The sequence below is a fragment of the Columba livia genome, chromosome 5, assembly GCF_036013475.1.
Source record: "Columba livia isolate bColLiv1 breed racing homer chromosome 5, bColLiv1.pat.W.v2, whole genome shotgun sequence".
Taxonomy (NCBI): Eukaryota; Metazoa; Chordata; class Aves; order Columbiformes; family Columbidae; genus Columba; species Columba livia.
Window position 1 is genome coordinate 29,609,758 of NC_088606.1, and position 18,225 is coordinate 29,627,982.

At 41.0% G+C, this 18,225-nt stretch overlaps 1 protein-coding gene across 14 annotated transcripts in view; it reads right to left on the minus strand.

Moving 5' to 3' along the window:
• The window catches only part of NUBPL (NUBP iron-sulfur cluster assembly factor, mitochondrial), a 160,575-nt gene that overhangs the window by 132,949 nt on the left and 9,401 nt on the right, over positions 1 to 18,225 (minus strand). For 2 of the 14 annotated variants that reach the window (XM_065064109.1, XM_065064108.1), the window contains exons 1-3: positions 13,649 to 17,978; positions 12,675 to 12,822; positions 7,101 to 7,135 (exon numbers count right to left, since the gene is read on the minus strand). In XM_065064109.1, coding sequence (XP_064920181.1) covers positions 7,101 to 7,135; positions 12,675 to 12,822; positions 13,649 to 13,780 — 315 coding nt within the window. In that variant the 5' untranslated portion in view covers positions 13,781 to 17,978. Of the gene's footprint in view, positions 1 to 7,100; positions 7,136 to 10,603; positions 10,683 to 12,035; positions 12,119 to 12,674; positions 12,823 to 13,256; positions 13,406 to 13,648; positions 18,020 to 18,225 lie in introns of those variants that run through there. The other 12 variants (XM_065064110.1, XM_065064112.1, XM_065064101.1 and 9 more) reach the window with 12 other exon arrangements.

Below are 18,225 nucleotides of genomic sequence, written 5' to 3' on the forward strand. Positions count from 1 at the left end.
GTTACTGCTAAACATCCAGAGGCTCCTTAACAGCATTAATTTCATTTTTGCTTATCTTTTCTGAGACTTTTGCCATACTTGGTAGGGCATATGTGTCCCCACTAGACGTTACCAGATGGTATTTTACTTTGAAGTAAACTCTGCAGATGACCAGAATTCCCTGGTGTTCAGCCTGAGAGAGACAGAGGCACAGGTTAATGAGCTGTCGTCGTCCTAGATGGTGAAGGATTCCCTATATTAGAAGCACTCCTGATATTCAGCAGCCGCAGCCCATTTCAGAAACAGAAATTCCATCTTTGCTAACTGAAGATACCAGTTATTTTTAAAGCTGGTCCTCTTAATCCACCACCAGGACTCTAAATTTACCCTTTTAATGTCATTATAGACTTAAGAGCTAATCCCAAACCGCAAGCAGCAACACATCAGACAAAAGGGAACTTAAAATCAGTATAGGCTCTGGATTCCTCGTTTGACATACTGACACACTGAATAGCCATCTTTTAATCCCTAATTCTCTAACTCTTTCAACTGCACACTATTTAAGTGCCTAGCTGTAAATTGGATTAGAGCTGAAAAAGTATCACTGCAGTTTTCTCACTCTCTAGCCTAGAAATGCAACTTGTTTTAAACACTCACTCTTCTACTGGTTTAAAAACCCTTTTCCTTCATACGAAGATCTTCTAATTTTCTATCAGCTACAGAACTTCTCTGGCACTTTTTTTTTTTTCCACAACAGTCTGCAGTAGGTCCTGGTGATACCAGTAATACGAACTTGTTTGGCCTTCTTGCACACTATGTATCCTGTTAAAATAATAAAAAAAAAATACAGCACCATTTAAAATATAAATTACCAAAATCCAAAACGGAATCCCAAATACTAATACATCTCTACAAGATGCCTCCCAGCTTTCACAGTATGCCAGATTATTATAAGCATGCTCCATGTTTCACATCAGTATCTCTGACATCTGCCCTAGGCTTTCAATGACTTGAAGACTCAGGGTGCAGGTAATTAACTCCACATGCAATACTTAAAAAAAAAAAAATTAACAATTTTTATTTTCCTCAAATTAAGCATATAGTTATTTGATGAAAAGAAAACATTCTAAGTGGCCTATGTTTAAAAATATTTTTAATTTCACTCATTTTTTACTTGAAAAACAGTAAGACTTTTAAAGCCTTATTCTCTCGTTTTCTCAGCTGATCTGCCTCAGCTGCGCTGTCATTGCAAGATAACCCAAATAAATTCTAACTGGTGTCTCCAGCGTTATTGACACATTTTAGCATTAAGAAACAAGAATGAACAGCATGAACATCTTATCTATAGCAATTGAAGTCTTCTGACTCACTCAGCAGCAAAGGTAAAGATGCCTAGAATCAAACCCTAATAATAAGGAAAGCTGCATAGGAGGATGACAAAACAGTTAAAAAACTTAGCCTTCACACTATAATTAGTCAGTGAAGGAAACCATTATTGTCTAATTTCTTCCAGATGTTTGTTACTACTGCATGATTTTTTTTCCTTACCAGAAAGAAGCATATATGCATTGCAAAGTCATCTATTAATTCAGCATTCAAATACTATCCTGTAAACAAATAGTTTAATTACAGGAGCCAAATAGTGGAGGGGGGAAGCTGGAATGTAAAGAAAATAGGCTGCATGGATTTTGAGTAGTGTTAAAGTGTGTTGTTTGATTAAATACACATTCTGAAATAATTAAACTAATTTTATTATCACCATAGTGAATTCACATGAAGACTCTGCTCATACCTATATAATATCTATGCTATAACTTACTATATATTTGCAAGAAACCTCTTACTATCACATGCATTTAATAGGCAGATATCCACAGAAATTTTCTGCTTAAAAAAAAAAAAAAAAAACAAAAACGCAAAACAAACCCAAAACAAATCCGTGTTGTGACATTCTGGCAGCGAGAGCGTTGGGTAAGTGTATTTCAGGTGGCTAATGCCGGGCTTTCCCCAGAGCTGCTCAGGCCGGAGGGAAACGCGGTCCCGCGGGGAGCAGCGCGCCCCCTGCCGGCCGCCCGCCCCCCGCCCCTCAGAACCGCCGCTGCTCCCACAGAACTAAGGGCGCTGCGCAGCAACCAGCGGGGTTGCTCGGGAAAACAAAGGCCACTCTACGATAGAATCACCCTTTATGTAATTCAAATTTTCGTCTTGGTCTGCTTGACTCAGCAATCCCCTGACAGAGAGTTAGGCTAGAATAGTTAAAACTGATGCCCTTAATCATGTGTCCCCACTGCTGCAGGCAGAAGCCACTTGCTGATGCTTATTTGTTCCATATGGTTTTACTTCTTGCTCCTCTCTGTCCTCCACAACACAAAAGCTATTTCACCCTACAGTGAAACATGTAAGTCTCCTGGAAAGGAAAGGGGAGCCAAAGGAAATCATAGAATTGTTTTGGTTGGAAAATACCTTTAAGATCATCAAGTCCAACTGTTAACCTAGCACTGTCAACTCCATCACTAAACCACGTCCCTAAGAACCTCATCTATGTGTGTTTTAAACACCTCCAGGGATGGTGACTCAACCACTTCCCTGGGCAGCCTGCTCCAATGACTGACAACTCTTTTAGTGAAGTTTTTCCTAATATCCAATCTAAACCTCCCCTGGCTCAACTTGAGGCCATTTCCTCTTGTCCTATCGTTTGTTACCTGTGAAAAGAGACAGACACCCACCTCTCTACAATCTCCTTTCAGTAGCTGTAGAGAGCACTAAGGTCTCCCCTCAGCCTCCTTCTCTCCAGGCTAAACAGCCCCAGTTCCCTCAGCCACTGCTCATAAGACTTAAATCTGCCCGGGGAGCTTGCCTGACAGTGACAGCACAGGCACACAGCCTCCCAACTGGATTTGTGCCATCCTTAGTCATGCACAGCTGGTGTTTGCTCACGAAAATACTCTGTTCATAAACAAGCAATCTCTACCCTGTTATTGCTGCCATCTATTAATTCAACTTGTTTCTACTATAAAAAATCGTCTCTGGCCAGGCAGCTTTCATAAATAGTCATTCTAGTCTGAATATGAATCGTCCTGGCACAAGACCCAAAAATTCTTCCCAAGTGCTCCTAGGGGAGCACAACTAACTGCTGGTACATCAAAAGAATGAAAAGAATCAGCTGTCAAACTAGGCAAGCAATTAGAATAGGACACAAGGGTAAAACTTTAAGTTATTTCTTAACACAAAAAGAACATTGTATAGATTTACAGGTCTTGGTACAGGCACAAGAGCTTATGCAATTCTTAACTAATCTATCTACAGCAGGTAACCTGGGGTGCTAAAAGCCTAATATTCCAGAAAGGGATAAGAGGCTGCCACATGTTTCCCTGGCTTTGCATTAAAAAAAAAAAACAAACATACCACAAACTCACAAAAAACCTACTTTGTCTTGGATGTGGTATCTAGGCACCTAAATGAAATCCTATCTTGAATTATTTAGTCTGTACCCATGAGGTAAAAATATGCCAAACAGAATGAGCACTAGGATGCAAGACTCCTGAATTCTAATCCCAGCTCTGCCAACAACACTGTGTACCCAGGGCAGCGTCCAAACTCTGTCGATGCTTTAATACTTCAGACTATCACTACTGTCACGGAGGCACCCCATAGGTTAATTTAAGGGACAACAAGGTCCAAAAACAACTTTTATTAAACCGGTGAGAAGCAGGGTTTTAGCACTCCAAAAGTGACTTAAATAAAGGTTCGGATATCAGCTGAGGAAAATTATTTAAGGGGCAGCAACTAGTACAACAGGCAGTCTATAGTGTGCATGCACGTGGCTTCACCCAAAACAATGCCGGAGCCGTCCCTGAGTCCTGGAGAAATACACACTTGCCTAAACACGGTGCAGAATTATTTTTATACTCACAATCCTGCGAGAAGTTTTATTCACACCCGTGGCGGCACGGCAAGCGGAGTCCCCATCCCAGGGGGGGCTCTCGGCAGCAGCATCTTGCTCGTGGTCCGAGAGACCCACAACAAAGGGCAGAGTCTCGACGAGAGTCCCGTTTTTATCTGATCAGATCTGACTGTAGGCACTCTAGAAGCTTCTCTGCACCCCCCACACTGGCTGTGGGTGCCCCTGAAGCCTTACACTGGCCGCTGGCACCCAGCAGCTCGGCACTCCCTTCTCCTAATGGCCCAGGAGCCAGGGTGCTCTGGGCCAAACAAAAGAAGCTGTTAGCCTCAAGCAGCAGAGAAAGAGGGAGATGTGCCCACTCCTTCCATACTGAAGGAGGGAGGGGGATAGAGGGGGGGGGGGGGGGGGGTGCATTCTGCCACAACTACAATAACTGAAAAATCTTCTATTAAAAAAAAAAATCTATAGAAACAGTGAGCTTTTGGTTTAGGTTTTTTTAACTCTAGAAAGTAGACTTTTAAGAGACAACGGGAAGAAGTTTTCTTTTATCAAGAAGACAAAAAATTCCTTTATGCTTTGACTGTTAATCTTCTTCCAGTTTACGACACTATCAAACAACAGTAATATGTCACAGCTGTTACTAAAAGTAGCAAGAATCTAATCCTATCTCCTCTGAAAGCATCTTCCACATATCTCCCTCACCAGAAAACAGTTGTTCTCAATAGTCTGTGACTTGTATAATCTCAGAAAAAGAACACTTGAAGAATCAGAAGACAACATTATTTTAAAAGTCATTTAGCTCCAGTATACTACCTTCTTTGAAAATCTAGTTATAAACATTGAGCTTGTAACAGAAACAGACTGCATCTAATAAAGGAACCACCGACCTTCATTGTCATAGTGACCCGTTTTACTTCACAAGTCTTTATTTCCTCCTTCAAACAGTACATCAAGATGAAGTATCGGTTTCTATAAATCTATATTTTGCTTATAAGAGACATAAAGAGTTGCAGGAGGCTGCTGAAGCTCTGAGTTACTGACAGAATCATTACTGCTTCCTCGGAAGGAGGTGAACTTAACAACAGCAATGAAGGGAAGGGAAACCATGGGAAGGCGATACACAATCAGTATTTATTAAAAGTAAAAAGCGGTCCACATCTGAGGTCAAAGAAATTCACTTCAGCAGAAGGCACCAATTGATTATGGAAAAGAACCTCCACCACAACAAAACAGAACACTGCAATGATCCCTACACAATTCAGAGCACTGGACAGTCCCAGCCTGGATCAAGCTCCCAGAGATACTAATTTCATAACCCTGACTCACAAAACTGGCAAACTGAAATCAATGGGAGTACACAAATGAACATACAAGCAAATTCAAGCCCAAAGGTTAAACATAAACACAATGTATGCCATTGTTACCTTAAAAAAATTAACATACAAACAAACAAGCTAGAGTAGAGTTTATCAAATCCACCTTAATTTCATATTTTTTAATCTGTAATTACATCAATGCACAGCTTCACCATGGCAGCAGCTTGTTAAATTGTGACCACCAGTTCAAGCAAGTCACAGCTACTTCATCAATTTCAGCTGCTCTTCATTGATTAACATCCACCAGACACTGACCTCCAATTTTACACCACCTCATATTCCTGAGGTGCACCTGACTAGTGCATTCTATGTTTACTTAACTTTCTTGGCTCAATTTCATCAAAAAATATTTCTCAGTCCCTGACTTTCCAAATAAGTTCAGCAATAACCCTTTCAATCATTCTGAGCTAGGGTCTCTCTTATTTGTGTGCTTTACAAGTGTTTTAATGGACTACCAAAGTGATGTAACACATTATGCTTAAAGCCAGCTGTTTAACTCCTAACAAAAGGGTAAAACCCAACAATTTGTGTATGCCAGAATTACTAAGACATGCTTTATCTAAACACAAATTTAAACAATGCACAAAACTGCACATTTCAAAGGTATCAGGCACAATCCTAAAAACACTGGTACAGAAAGTTACGTACAACTAGTTGACGTGGTTTCCATGGAGCTACTCGATGACCATGCCGCAACGCAAATTACATTGCAGGATCACATTCTTTTTGTAGAAGTATTACAGCAAATGCCATGTTTTAAAGCTAATTAGAAGGAACCGTTCAAGCAGTTTTGCTTTTCAATATGACAGATTTTTCTCTGAAATCAAATTATTCCAGCATCCTATTTAAAACATGGAATTAAAAACTGTGAAATCTCAAGATCAGATGCCATTACAAACAGTACCTATTTCATATAACAGCTTTAAAAAAAATTCCATAAGCTCAGTCATACTTGATAAGGAGTATTTAATCTTTCACAAAATTCCTACAGGACTCATGCAGACTGCATGTAAACCTCACTCCTACCTGTTGTTGTCCTTCACTCATCTTTTACAAGAAAAAGATGCTACATTTACCAGATTAAAGTAGTTAAGGATACTTGGTTTTCAAGTAATGCTTTATGAGTACAAAACCTTCTTTATACACCCCTACATAGGAAGTGAAGCTTGCTTCTGAGTTTGCCTCTGTGGCAACAAATGTGCACAACAGAACTACTCCCAGTTTATAGCTGCAGATGGATATAAGGAAGGCCTGTTGTTATATCTCTAGTCTAAGTAATAGTTTGAGGAATACCAAACTGGGCAATGATGTTTTATCCCCCTAAAAACATATTTCCAAGCTTTAGGCAAGATATGTAGTTCCTTTTTTTCCTCAGTTGTTTACATATAAAATTATTTTTGCACATTAATTTCTCAAGAAAAAGTAAATCTTTACAGCTATAAAACGTTTTGGACACCATCCAGCACTTACTCACATTTTTTTTCAAGTCAGTACTCTGAAGTGATAGAATTTAATTATTTATTACTTGCCTCCAACCTATACAAACATCCTCTACTATGTCTACACATCCTTGCAGAATTACAGTTGAACTCAGGAGACACACAAGGGAAAGAAGAGAACCAAACCCACATGAAGGATGAGAGCTACTAAGTCATTCATGGTACTGATAAAATATAAACAAATTAGTATAAACTCAGAAGTCCATGGAAAACAAATAAAGAAATTAACTGTCAGAGTAAATGCTTAGATTTAATGTATGCGACTGCCCCCAGCAGTAACCATTTTATTTATGACTCACACACTTGCTTCACATTAAGGCTGATAATTAGATGCTCACCTACCGAATCATTTGCTGCTAGGGCGAGGGCTACATTTACTGCAAGAAAGAGGAAGAAAAAAATATTAAGTGCAAGAAAACTTAATTCCTAATATTTAGAATGTTTTCATTTCTAACAAGAGAAAATATAATATAAATACATCACACTTAATAATTGCATTCATTATCTTGGTTCTTAGCTTCCTGCACTTCTACAAAATGCCTAGTTCAGGTGCAGCAGCAGCCACATTTCCGTCTGTGTTTGTTAACAGGATAACAAACTCAAGCTCATCTGCAAACTCTAAGTTTCTAGAGGACACACAAAATAAAAATACGGTCTAAGTATTTTGCCAAAGTATAACATTCAGAAAACATTAAAGTACCTGCTTGACTTGCGACTAGTGGATACTGTACTATAGAACTAAAATAACCGTACCACAAGTAACCTTCACCAGTCTCTAGTGAATGTTCTAAAAACTTTAGATATTAAGTATTGATCTAAACTATTAAAGTACAGTGACCAGAAAGATGATCATACGCCTCTTTTTGATTTCTTGTGATATATTAAACGTGGATATTTTCTGGCAGAAGGTGCAACACATGCTTCACAATTGATTTTTATGTCAGTAAACAAAGACTTATCTACCCTGAAAGCAACTGTAACTAAAGGAACAGAAAAAAAGGATGAAGCAATTAAAAACTGCGAGTTTGTTTACAGGTAGCACATGCAAGAACTGGTATCTTCTAATAGCTTGCCAGCTTCAATTACGTTGGAAGGCCTCCTAGAAGCTTCAGTATAACCAAATAGTAATTGTTGTAATCCAAGGAGTAATGTGTTTTAAAATACATTTTTAAAAAACAAACGAACACACACACACACATCCCCCTTTCTTGGGTAACAGGGTAATAGCTTTTGCTTTCTTTACACACTGCTCTAGGTCAGTTCACAGAACCTCTTGAGACTTGGGGGTCAGCCTTGTTCTCATGGAAGAGCACGCAAGTACTGAGAACAAGCTGCGGAGCCAGATTCTCAGCATAAAGAATTTGGTATTGATAAAGGTAAGTTCCTTTAAACAACATGGTGGTGAGGTTAACAAGGAAAATTGTACAGCTTTCCCTAAGAAGCACACAGCCTCTGTTTACTCCTAAGCTGATAAAGCATATGGATTTTATTCTTCAGTTTGCTCTTTAAACAGATGCTTGATTAACTGTTCCCTGAATTGAAGGAAAATTCATCCTCTGAAACTTGGAGACCAATCTACAAATCACAGATAAGGAGAAAAAAACAAGCAAACTAGTGATAAAAAAGAAAAAAAAATATATATAAAATCAACTGCAGCTCATGTCTGAAGAGGCACAAAGGAAGGAGCAAGTTACCACTCACAGCCTCAAAACCACTTTATACATCTATCTTCTTCCTATACATTTATCCCGTGTAAAAAGGAAAGTACGATCCCCAATGCTTCTTCAATAAAGGATATCCAACTATTGAAAGGAAAAGAGGAAGATGGTTACAGTGGAAATAACTGAGGTTTTTAGCTGAATACCTAGCCGGACACCTCACGTTCTCTGTTGAATCCAGCTGATTCTTGCATTCTGTTCTTTTTACTACCATCAGTTCCACGAAGGTATAGAGATGCAGCTTAGGACATAACCTGACCCTAAACATTAATGTTGGCCCTAACTAGTAAGTTCCCATAACCAGGAGTGCAGGAGAGCAAGGCATATACATATGAGAAGTTCGATACAACTTTTCTTTTAATTATTTTTTTAAAACTTCATAGCAGGCTCCAAGACACATCACCACAGTATCTCCACCCATGCTAAACCAGCAGACTGACACCAAGAATGATGCACAAGGAGATCAGAGTCAGTCTTCTCAAAACCAGTACAAGTCCGGGAAGGCTCATTAGTTTGGACTTTTTAACTTCCAAATCCAAACTGGCCCTAGGAAGAGGCACAGTTGAATTTTCAGAACATTTAGCTAACAATACAAATAAATCTTGGCCCAAAATCAAAAATGTACAGAGCCAGCTGAGCGTATCTACATCTGTGACGTGGCTAATCCACATCATCAATAAAAGACCTGCAGATAACCAAGATGAACTCGCTCCAAAAGATAACTTTCAATACTCACATCTCAATACAAGTGAATAACCAGTTTATGACTATTTATCAGAATATTTTAAAATGTAGAGAAGGCCCAGAACAAAAAAACAGTTATGTTGATCCTGGAAAAGAACCCCAAACAAATACTATTATTACCTTTGCCAAAGCCCAAAGCCATGTCTGGGTTGGTCAGGTGAACAGATGGATTTTGGCCCCTACCTTGAAAGGGGGATTTTCAATAATAGAACATCCTACATGCAGAATAAAAGCATGCAAGACGAAAAAAAAAGATAGAACACAGTTAATAGAACTGAGATACATTTGACCATGTGTTTGCTTTATCAGCTCTCCTGAACAATAATGAAAAATCTCAGCCCGTTATTCTTTGCTAGAAATGTCTGAAGGCCAAGGTCTGATACCATGTTTGTCTGTTCTAGTATTTATTAGACAGTCAGTCCTTTTCAAGCATAGCTGAAATACAAACCACAAAATGAGAAATTAAGAGCTACATCAATGTGTTATTCATGGCAAACGGAGGTGAAGAACAGACAGCATTGTACCAGTAGTTTTATCTTCCTCAAACTGCAAGATTAACAAAATATGAGCAAGAACACCAGCCATTAATTTTATTCCACTTCTACAGTTGAAAATAATAAGAGTTTCAATAAATTAGAAACTTCTTTCAAGACCACATTTTGAACTCCTCTCATGCCAGGATCAATTTTCTACAGTACTCTCATCTCCAACCACACACACACAAAAACAAACCTTGGCCAGACAGAGTAAACACAGCAGAATGCTGGTAAACTACAGAATCCTGACAGGAAAGATAGGAAACAAACAAACCAACACTACACTAGGCAAACAAAAACAGCACTGTGCCCTTGTGGCCAGGAAGGCCAATGGCATCCTGGGGTGTATTAGAAGGGGGGTGGTTAGTAGGTCAAAAGAGGTTCTCCTTCCCCTCTACTCTGCCCTGGTGAGACCACATCTGGAATATTGTGTCCAGTTCTGTACCCCTCAGTTCAAGAAGGACAGGGAACTGCTGGAGAGGGTCCAGCGTAGGGCAACGAAGATGATTAAGGGAGTGGAGCATCTCTCATATGAGGAAAGGCTGAGGGAGCTGGGTCTCTTTAGCTTGGAGAAGAAGAGACTGAGGGGTGACCTTATTAATGTTTACAATTATATAAAGGGTGAGTGTCATGAGGAGGGAGCCAGGCTCTTCTCAGTGACAACCAATGATAGGACAAGGGGTAATGGGTTCAAACTGGAACACAGGAGGTTCCACTTAAATTTGAGAAGAAACTTCTTCATGGTGAGGGTGACAGAGCACTGGAACAGGCTGCCCAGGGAGGTTGTGGAGTCTCCTTCTCTGGAGACATTCAAAACCCGCCTGGACATGTTCCTGTGTAACCTCACCTAGGTGTTCCTGCTCCGGCAGGGGGATTGGACTAGATGATCTTTCAAGGTCCCTTCCAATCCCTAACATTCTGTGATTCTGTGAACAATAACAAAAAACAATCGTAATATTTAAACATGCATTCAAAAATACTTTTCTACAACACAATTTCTTCTTCTAATCATTGACTATATTGATTTCACAAGACCAGAAAATGCTAGAAGCAACAGATAATACAACAGGAAATGTATATACAACAAACAGAAAGAGTTATTCAACAGAAATAAAAAGATAGGTAAAGGAACAGTCCTGACAAACTTGACCAGAATGTGTATCCACTCCTCCTGAAAGGGAGATCTAGAGCAATTGAAACACATGAAGGAACACGAAGAGCCTTGACAGTCCTTCAGAGAGATGCAGACAATAAGACTGTTGATGTTTTCTGTGGTGCTTTAGGAATTAGCGGTTCTTATCACCCTCCTTCCTTTTCAACTCCTGCCCTCAAAATGAGTCAACAGAGTTGTCACCAAACACATTCCCCACAAACCTTCGTTATGAAGAACATAATTTTACATACATAATTCAGCAATGATGCCATGCAATACTTTTGTTCGTGAGTTATCTGATCTTCAATCGTTCATCAGAACCATGAAATTTATCTCATTTTAATAAACAAGAACCTGGATTCCTTTTTCTTCTCAATATTATAAATGAATATATTTATTAACAAAAGGCTGCCCAGTACAGCAACATCTGAATGGTTCATTTACATTTCAGTTCTCTTATTCAACACTTGTTGAACCCCAGCTTCTTATTTTTCAACGCATGGGTCTGAACTCCTAGCTCTTTAAGTGTTATTTATGTGTCATACTTTATGTACAAATTACACACAGATACCAGTTAACAGAACTTAAATTAGCACATTTGTTGGCAAACATGAACAGTAAATTCAGATTATCCTCCTCAAATTTTGTCCAGTTTGTAAATCGTTCAGTTTACAAACAGATATTTAGTATTTTCAGCAACTTGAAACAACCAGCCTGTAAACTATAACCATCAACCAAAAGGTATATCATTAAGAAATGCAAATGTTGATTGTTTCACATGTCTTTGCACAGGAATGTGTATCCTATGTGTAGGATAGTATATCTGTGTATCATATGTACAGAAAAAATACTTTCAATTTTTTTTTAGTATAGTTACTCTCACTACTGATACCATGTTTGTCTGTTCTAGTATTTATTAGACAGTCAGTCCTTTTCAAGCATAGCTGAAATACAAACCACAAAATGAGAAATTAAGAGCTACATCGATGTGTTATTCATGGCAAATGGAGGTGAAGAACAGACAGCATTCAACTAAAGGATGACTCTTTTCATAATCTAGATGCTAAGAAAGCGATTTTTAAACCAATTTCTAACACTTTACAGAGATCTTTGCAAAGACATTTACCTTCAGTGTCATCTTTGTTTAAGTCCAAGCAAATTTATGCAGTTCTGGTAACCCATCAACTATCTTGTTCTACCACCTAGGAACTGCACAGTTAGAGAAAAATTAATTCAAAACCTAACGGTGGGGCCAAGACAAAAGTTGAAGATGTTTCACAAGGCTCTGATCAATTTGCGTGGTTTATAATTGCTGTTTCATCTTTTGCTTATGAAAGTATACAAGTAGTTGAGAAAACTGGACAGAGATCTGATTTTGAAACCTTCTAAATACTAGTATCCTCTACAGAGCACACAACTATGAGGACATCGCAGAGAAGACTACTGTGCAGGCACCCCTATGCTGCTAGAGAAGGAGGAACAGATTGCTCCACCTCAGACTACATTGCTTCTTAAGAAAGCAGACCATCCCAGGACAGCACCAAACTATTACAAAGATATTACTTCAAAGCTGTCTGCTAGACGGGCACCTCATTTAAAGCCAAGACCTTTGTAGCCACATAGATTCTTATTGCTGGCAACAGGACTTGACAGAAGTGAAGGGTTGTTAGTGGGACTCAATTACAGAGTAATGACACAACTGCTCAAATACTCCTTGCAAAGTATTACAAAATTTTTAAAGTAAACAATTAAAAAAAAAAATTACCTGCTGTTGTTGATTTTCCAACTCCCCCTTTTCCAGAAGCCAAGACCACCACCTGCTTAACTCCTTCTATAGGCTTCTGTTTCGGCAGCCCGCGGGACAGGATCTGGGCGCGTTTGTCCCTTAGAGCCTCATCCCTGGAGCTTGAGGACTAGAACAGAAAGAAAACAAGTACATATGCACCAACCTTTCACAAGGAAAGCTGACAGGGAAAAGCCCACCTGCACGCTGAGAAATTTTCACCACTGTTCCAAAAAAACCCATTTAGCAGGCAGGCGGTCCCAAAGGGAGCTGCACGGGCAGGCTGGCAGGAACAGGGCCTACGTCAAAGTAACCCCCGTGCACATTTTGTTTAGACAGTTAAATATGATCGACCTTAATCCTTAAAAGAGAATGAGGGCTTGTGTTAAAATAAACCAAAATACCACGGGGGTGGGAAGCTTTAAAAAACAGGCCAGACCCAGTGATCTTTTCAGGTTCCAGCTGTTTCAGCACAACACACACAGCAGGGAGCGCAGCCCGGTGCCGCGGCAGCACCGGCAGGTTCCCGGGGCCCGGCCCTCCCCTCAGTCCTGGGAGAGGCACCTGTACCAGCGCCGGTTCGCCGGAGCAAATCCCGCGGAGCTGTTATGTCGGAGCAAAAGGCACACGACGGCGCTTCTCCGCAGGACGCAGGGGCAGAGACAAGCCTGCATCTCGACAGGCAGCGTCCCGCCCGCCACCCGGTAGCCCCACACCCGCTGCCCCAGGCCGCCCCGCGCCGCTGCCGCCCCGCAGCGACCGCATCCCCGCAGCGCGGAGCGGGCGCTGAACCGGCCGAGCCAGGAGACAGGGCACCCCAGCACCTCCCACCCCCCGCAGTCTCGCCCCGGCACACAGACAGCCCGACCCTCCGCGGTCGGCAGGCTCGGCCGTCCCGCACCCCTCCCGCTCCGGCGCCGACCCGGCGCACGGCGAAGCGCTCACACTTCACTCACCGCGGAGTGGGCAAACAGCGCGTTGCAGGCGGGAGGCCCGCAGCCTGGAACGCGCCGCGGCGCCGCTAGAGCCGTCCCGCCGGCAGGGAGCCGGGCGGCGCGCAGCAAACAGCGCCAGGCAGGAGCCCCCATGCCCGCCACTGCCCCCGCCCCGGGCGCGCTGAGATGGCGCCGTCTCGCCGCGCCGCGGCCCGCCCCCTGCGCTGCGCCGGGCCGGGCCACTCCTCCTCGGCCGGTGTCGCGGTCCCAGCCCAGCCCTGGAGGCCCAGCGTCCCGGCGGCGGGCCTGGAGCGGCCCAGCGGGCGCCGGGGACAAGGAGAGCTTGCTGAAGGTGGAGGATTTTTCGCTGGGAGCTGCTGCTGCTCCCAGCCTCCGTGAGACAGAGCGAGGCCTTCCCGGGTGCAGCGCCGAGCGGGGGCGCTGCGCAGCAGCAGCGCGGACGAGCAGCTCTCTGCCCGGCGAGTGCGAAAACCGGGCCAAGGAGAAAATACTGGGTGACCACACGCACTACAAATCGGTTCGGGGTTGTTCTTATAGTGTTGTGCTTGCCCTGCTGAATGTCGTTTGCGGGGCTCCTTCAACTCGTCAGTGCCGTTGGCATCTTGGCACACAACATGGTTGCCCAGGAGCTTGGTTTGTATCCTCTGCAAATATAATAAATATGTTCCATTTCATCATTTGGGTCCTTAATTAAAAGAATAATGAGACCTGTAGCCGTGACAGATGCCACCTGGTTGACTGGGGTTTTTTGTTGGTTTGTTTGGGGTTTTTATGTTTTGTTGTTTTGGTTTGTTTTTTTAATACTGCTAACATTGAAGCACTAATAATTGCTCTGGTTACAGTTTTTGTTTTCCAACAAGCTTACACCTACTCCGTAGAGCCTTCATCAAAAACGTGTTTCTGTTCCTTAAGTCAAGTGGGATTTGTTTAAAGCTTTAAGACACACATCAGCTGCTTCCCCCACCTACGAGGTTTGTATCTATGTTGTGGAAGAAAATTAAATCAGTTTGACATTATTTGCTCGTGACAATTTCATGAATAGTCCTTATTCATCTGAGTGGTATTACAGAAGTAATTCAGATCTTGGCAGTTTCAGGCCGTTAGTTTTCAAAGATAAAATACAGGATACATAGTGTCCTTTGTTGGTAGCTGTTGTGACAGGTAATGAATCAGAGGATTTTGCATCAGTTTAAAGCCTGATTATAATAAACATTTCCTCTCTTTGAGTGGAATTTAAACCACCACTTTAGATGTTGTTTTTTTGGGGTTTTTTTTCACTTGTATTATTAGAAGCGCTAATCAAGCATTTTGCTAAAAAACACAGTTTTCAAAGGCTTATTCCAGTGCTCAGCTACTACACAAAAATTACTATTATAAAAATAACTTATTTTTTTGCTACTCTTGAAGTGATTTTTACTCAACTTCTCATTTTTGTCGTACCCACATGAGGGTATTTTGCACAGATAGCACAAACACCTGAAGAGGTGAAATAGTTTCCCAATAATTCACCCTACTGCCGCGCCAAAATGCAAAACAGTGAAAACCAATGAGCCACTTCATATTGAAACTGTGATATAGATCTACCTCCAGGGCCCTTTTTTCACTGACTCAGGAAACCATGTTACTTTTTGCCTTGCAATAAATTTGCATAATTGGTTTTCCTACCTTGGAACAGTTGGAGGCAGTGTTAAAGTGCAAAATACTGTGCAGCTCACAGAAATTAAATTGGTAATGCAAGATCACTGGTAGGCATACAGTTTAGATACCCATCACTTCAAAGTCTACACAAAGAAAATGGCAAATAAGTCCCATCATATACTCTCTGGTTCTAAGAATAGCTCTAACACCAACTGGAACAACCCTTAAACATGTTTTTGTGTGTTTGTGTTTTTGTAAAGCTGATCTAGCACAAAATCCATTTTTAGAAAAGTAAGCTGAAGGAGTTTTCCATACTGTCATCTAAGGAGGAACAATTCTTAATATTTTTAATAATTTCTTTTAGAGCTGGAATGGTAATAGTAGGAGAGCTAATATGGCAGTATGTTGTATTGACTGTGAATATGAAAAGTAGAATTTGGCCATTAGAAAGGGCTCAAATGTTCTCAGGAAGAAACCAGACATCTTCAAAATAATGTTACTAGTGGAATACGTTGATTACAGTTTGAGTAGTGTTCCATGATCTCTACTAATTGTAAAGACAGTTTTATGGATTATATACTTCTCATAATTGCTTTTGGCTATTTAAATTTTAACATTTCAAAGTATTGGTCTAAGTTGTTTGCCTGACATTTCCGTCCACATACAGTGCTAAAATAAGAGTCTAGGAAAATGCAACCAAAAATTAACAAAGATTTTACTGCCAGACCTGTGTCTTTATGGAAACTACAGGCAATCTCTGCATCTTTCAGAAAATTCCACTCTGGACTTTTCAATAGCTCAAAAAAATTAAAAACACAGTATTTAATTTTAATGTAAATTGATAACGTTTTCTTTAAGTAAGTGTACGAAAACGTTTCAAAGACTTTAAATTGCTATTCAGCCTGAATGCGTACATGATAAAAATACAATTGATTTTTGTCTGAAATTAGATTGTCTTGCGTTTAACTGTATTCTTTCTCCACCCAAAATCAATTAAGGGTATCCAGGTACAGCAAGGAGAGATTTGTTGCCAAATGACTCCAAATTTTTAAAATTAATTAACATTTGAAAAATGACTTGGTAGATAATTAGGTTGATTTGAGTGCAATAGGAAGTAAACAGCTTCAAAAAAAGTAAATTATCAAGACTGTAAGCTTTCAAGGCTCATGGGGCCCTGCGTTTCCATTCCTATTTACGATATTAGCAATATAGTAAATTAAGGACACACTGCTTGATCATATGAGCCATTCATTTTGGTCACAATTTAAACTAGAAATTGTATGGAAGAAATGCTTTTCAGAACTAAGGGGTTGTTTTAGCTTTATGGCTGGGCCCATCATCTTTGGCAGCAGAGGTGCACCATAGCGCACCAGGGTGAGTGTGCGTGGCATGGGGTCACCAATGGTGTTTCTGTCCCTGGCTGGGCTGCCCTGGCACGTTTAACATAAAGAAGGTTAAAAAGTTGCTTTTTGTCTTTTTTTTTTTGTCCACATAGTGATAATTACTTGGTTCATGAAGCAAAGAAGTCAAAGGTAGTTAATTTTAGGCCACTTACCAAAGCTCATGCAATAGACAATGAGGCTGATGTTGTTTGATTAATAAATACAGAGGAATACATTAAATTACGAGATAATCTGCCATGTATTGTTATATACTAAAATAAGATATAATGCCCTAAAAAAGAGTTATGGAAGCTGTGGCACCTCTGGAAAAGCCAGGAGAATTTTCGTTATGATTTCCATTTAAAAGTTACAGACTCTGCTTCTATCCAAGCCTCAGACTGCTGGAGAGCAGGGAGGACACCTGGGGTCATCATGTTCCTTTTATTCCATGCTATCTTAAACCGGCCCAGTCATTGCCAAGCTTTTTAAACGCTAAGCCTAGCTTGAAAAACAGTGTTAATCCTGTGTGAGTTCCCGTGCTCTTCCTTCCCAGCAGCTGCTGGTGCAGGGAGCTGCACTGCTGGGCCCTGGTTCCCAGCCTGGGGCAGGCTGGGCTTGTGTCTCAGCTAAGCCGGGCACCCTGGTGGCTGCCACCTCTGAGACCAAGCCAGAGCTGCTCTCCCGGCTCTTGCTAGACTGTCATTCTCCTGTGGGGCTGACAAAATAGATCAGGCTGCAATATAAACCAAGCCAAAACGCCTACCAGTGTGACTTCTTTGCCTTATCTTTGCTATGCTCCTCATGTAGGTTAAAGCAGCTTCCAGGGTGCTTTACTTAATGCCGAGAGATGCGATCTGGCCCCGCGCAGACCAGCGTGGGCTTGGCAGAGCTCGTGCATGTGGGCTCAGAGTCGTACCTGGGGGTAACAGGCTCCAGCTGTGTCAGTAAGGCACACCTCAAAAACACGTAAGTAGGGAATTTCAAAAGCATTAGAGGAGAAAACAACTGCAGGCGTGTAAGAGGAAAGGGTCGCGGTATTGCCTCTCTGTCATTCATTAGAATTTCTCTTCTTACGTCTTTTTTCTGCTAGGCTTAGTTACCAAGGCTGACATCACTGATATCAAGGCAGTTATGCCCACTTATTGCAAAGTAAATTTGGCCCAAGAGATTTTAAGAGATTCTGATTTCAAATATCCATACAAAACAAGTGAGGTTTACCTGTGTTTTCATATGGAATATCGCCTTAAGAAGCAAAATTTTTTCATTACATATGGCAATAATTGAAACGATAACATGTTAACAAGCACAATGAAAACACTTAAGAAACAGTATTAATGTATTCATTTTTATAATGTGTATTAATATTTACAATAAAAATAAGACCACAGAAGTAGCTTCATCCTACATGAATACTTTGCCAAACCTTAAACTGAGAAAGAAATTAAGTTGTCTCCTTTAGTTCTGTTTTGCTAAATGAGAAAGATCTGGCAGAATTGAGCCCAGTTTAGTTTGTATATTGCTTTTGCATGGACATTTTAATCAGTGCAGTCCTTCACA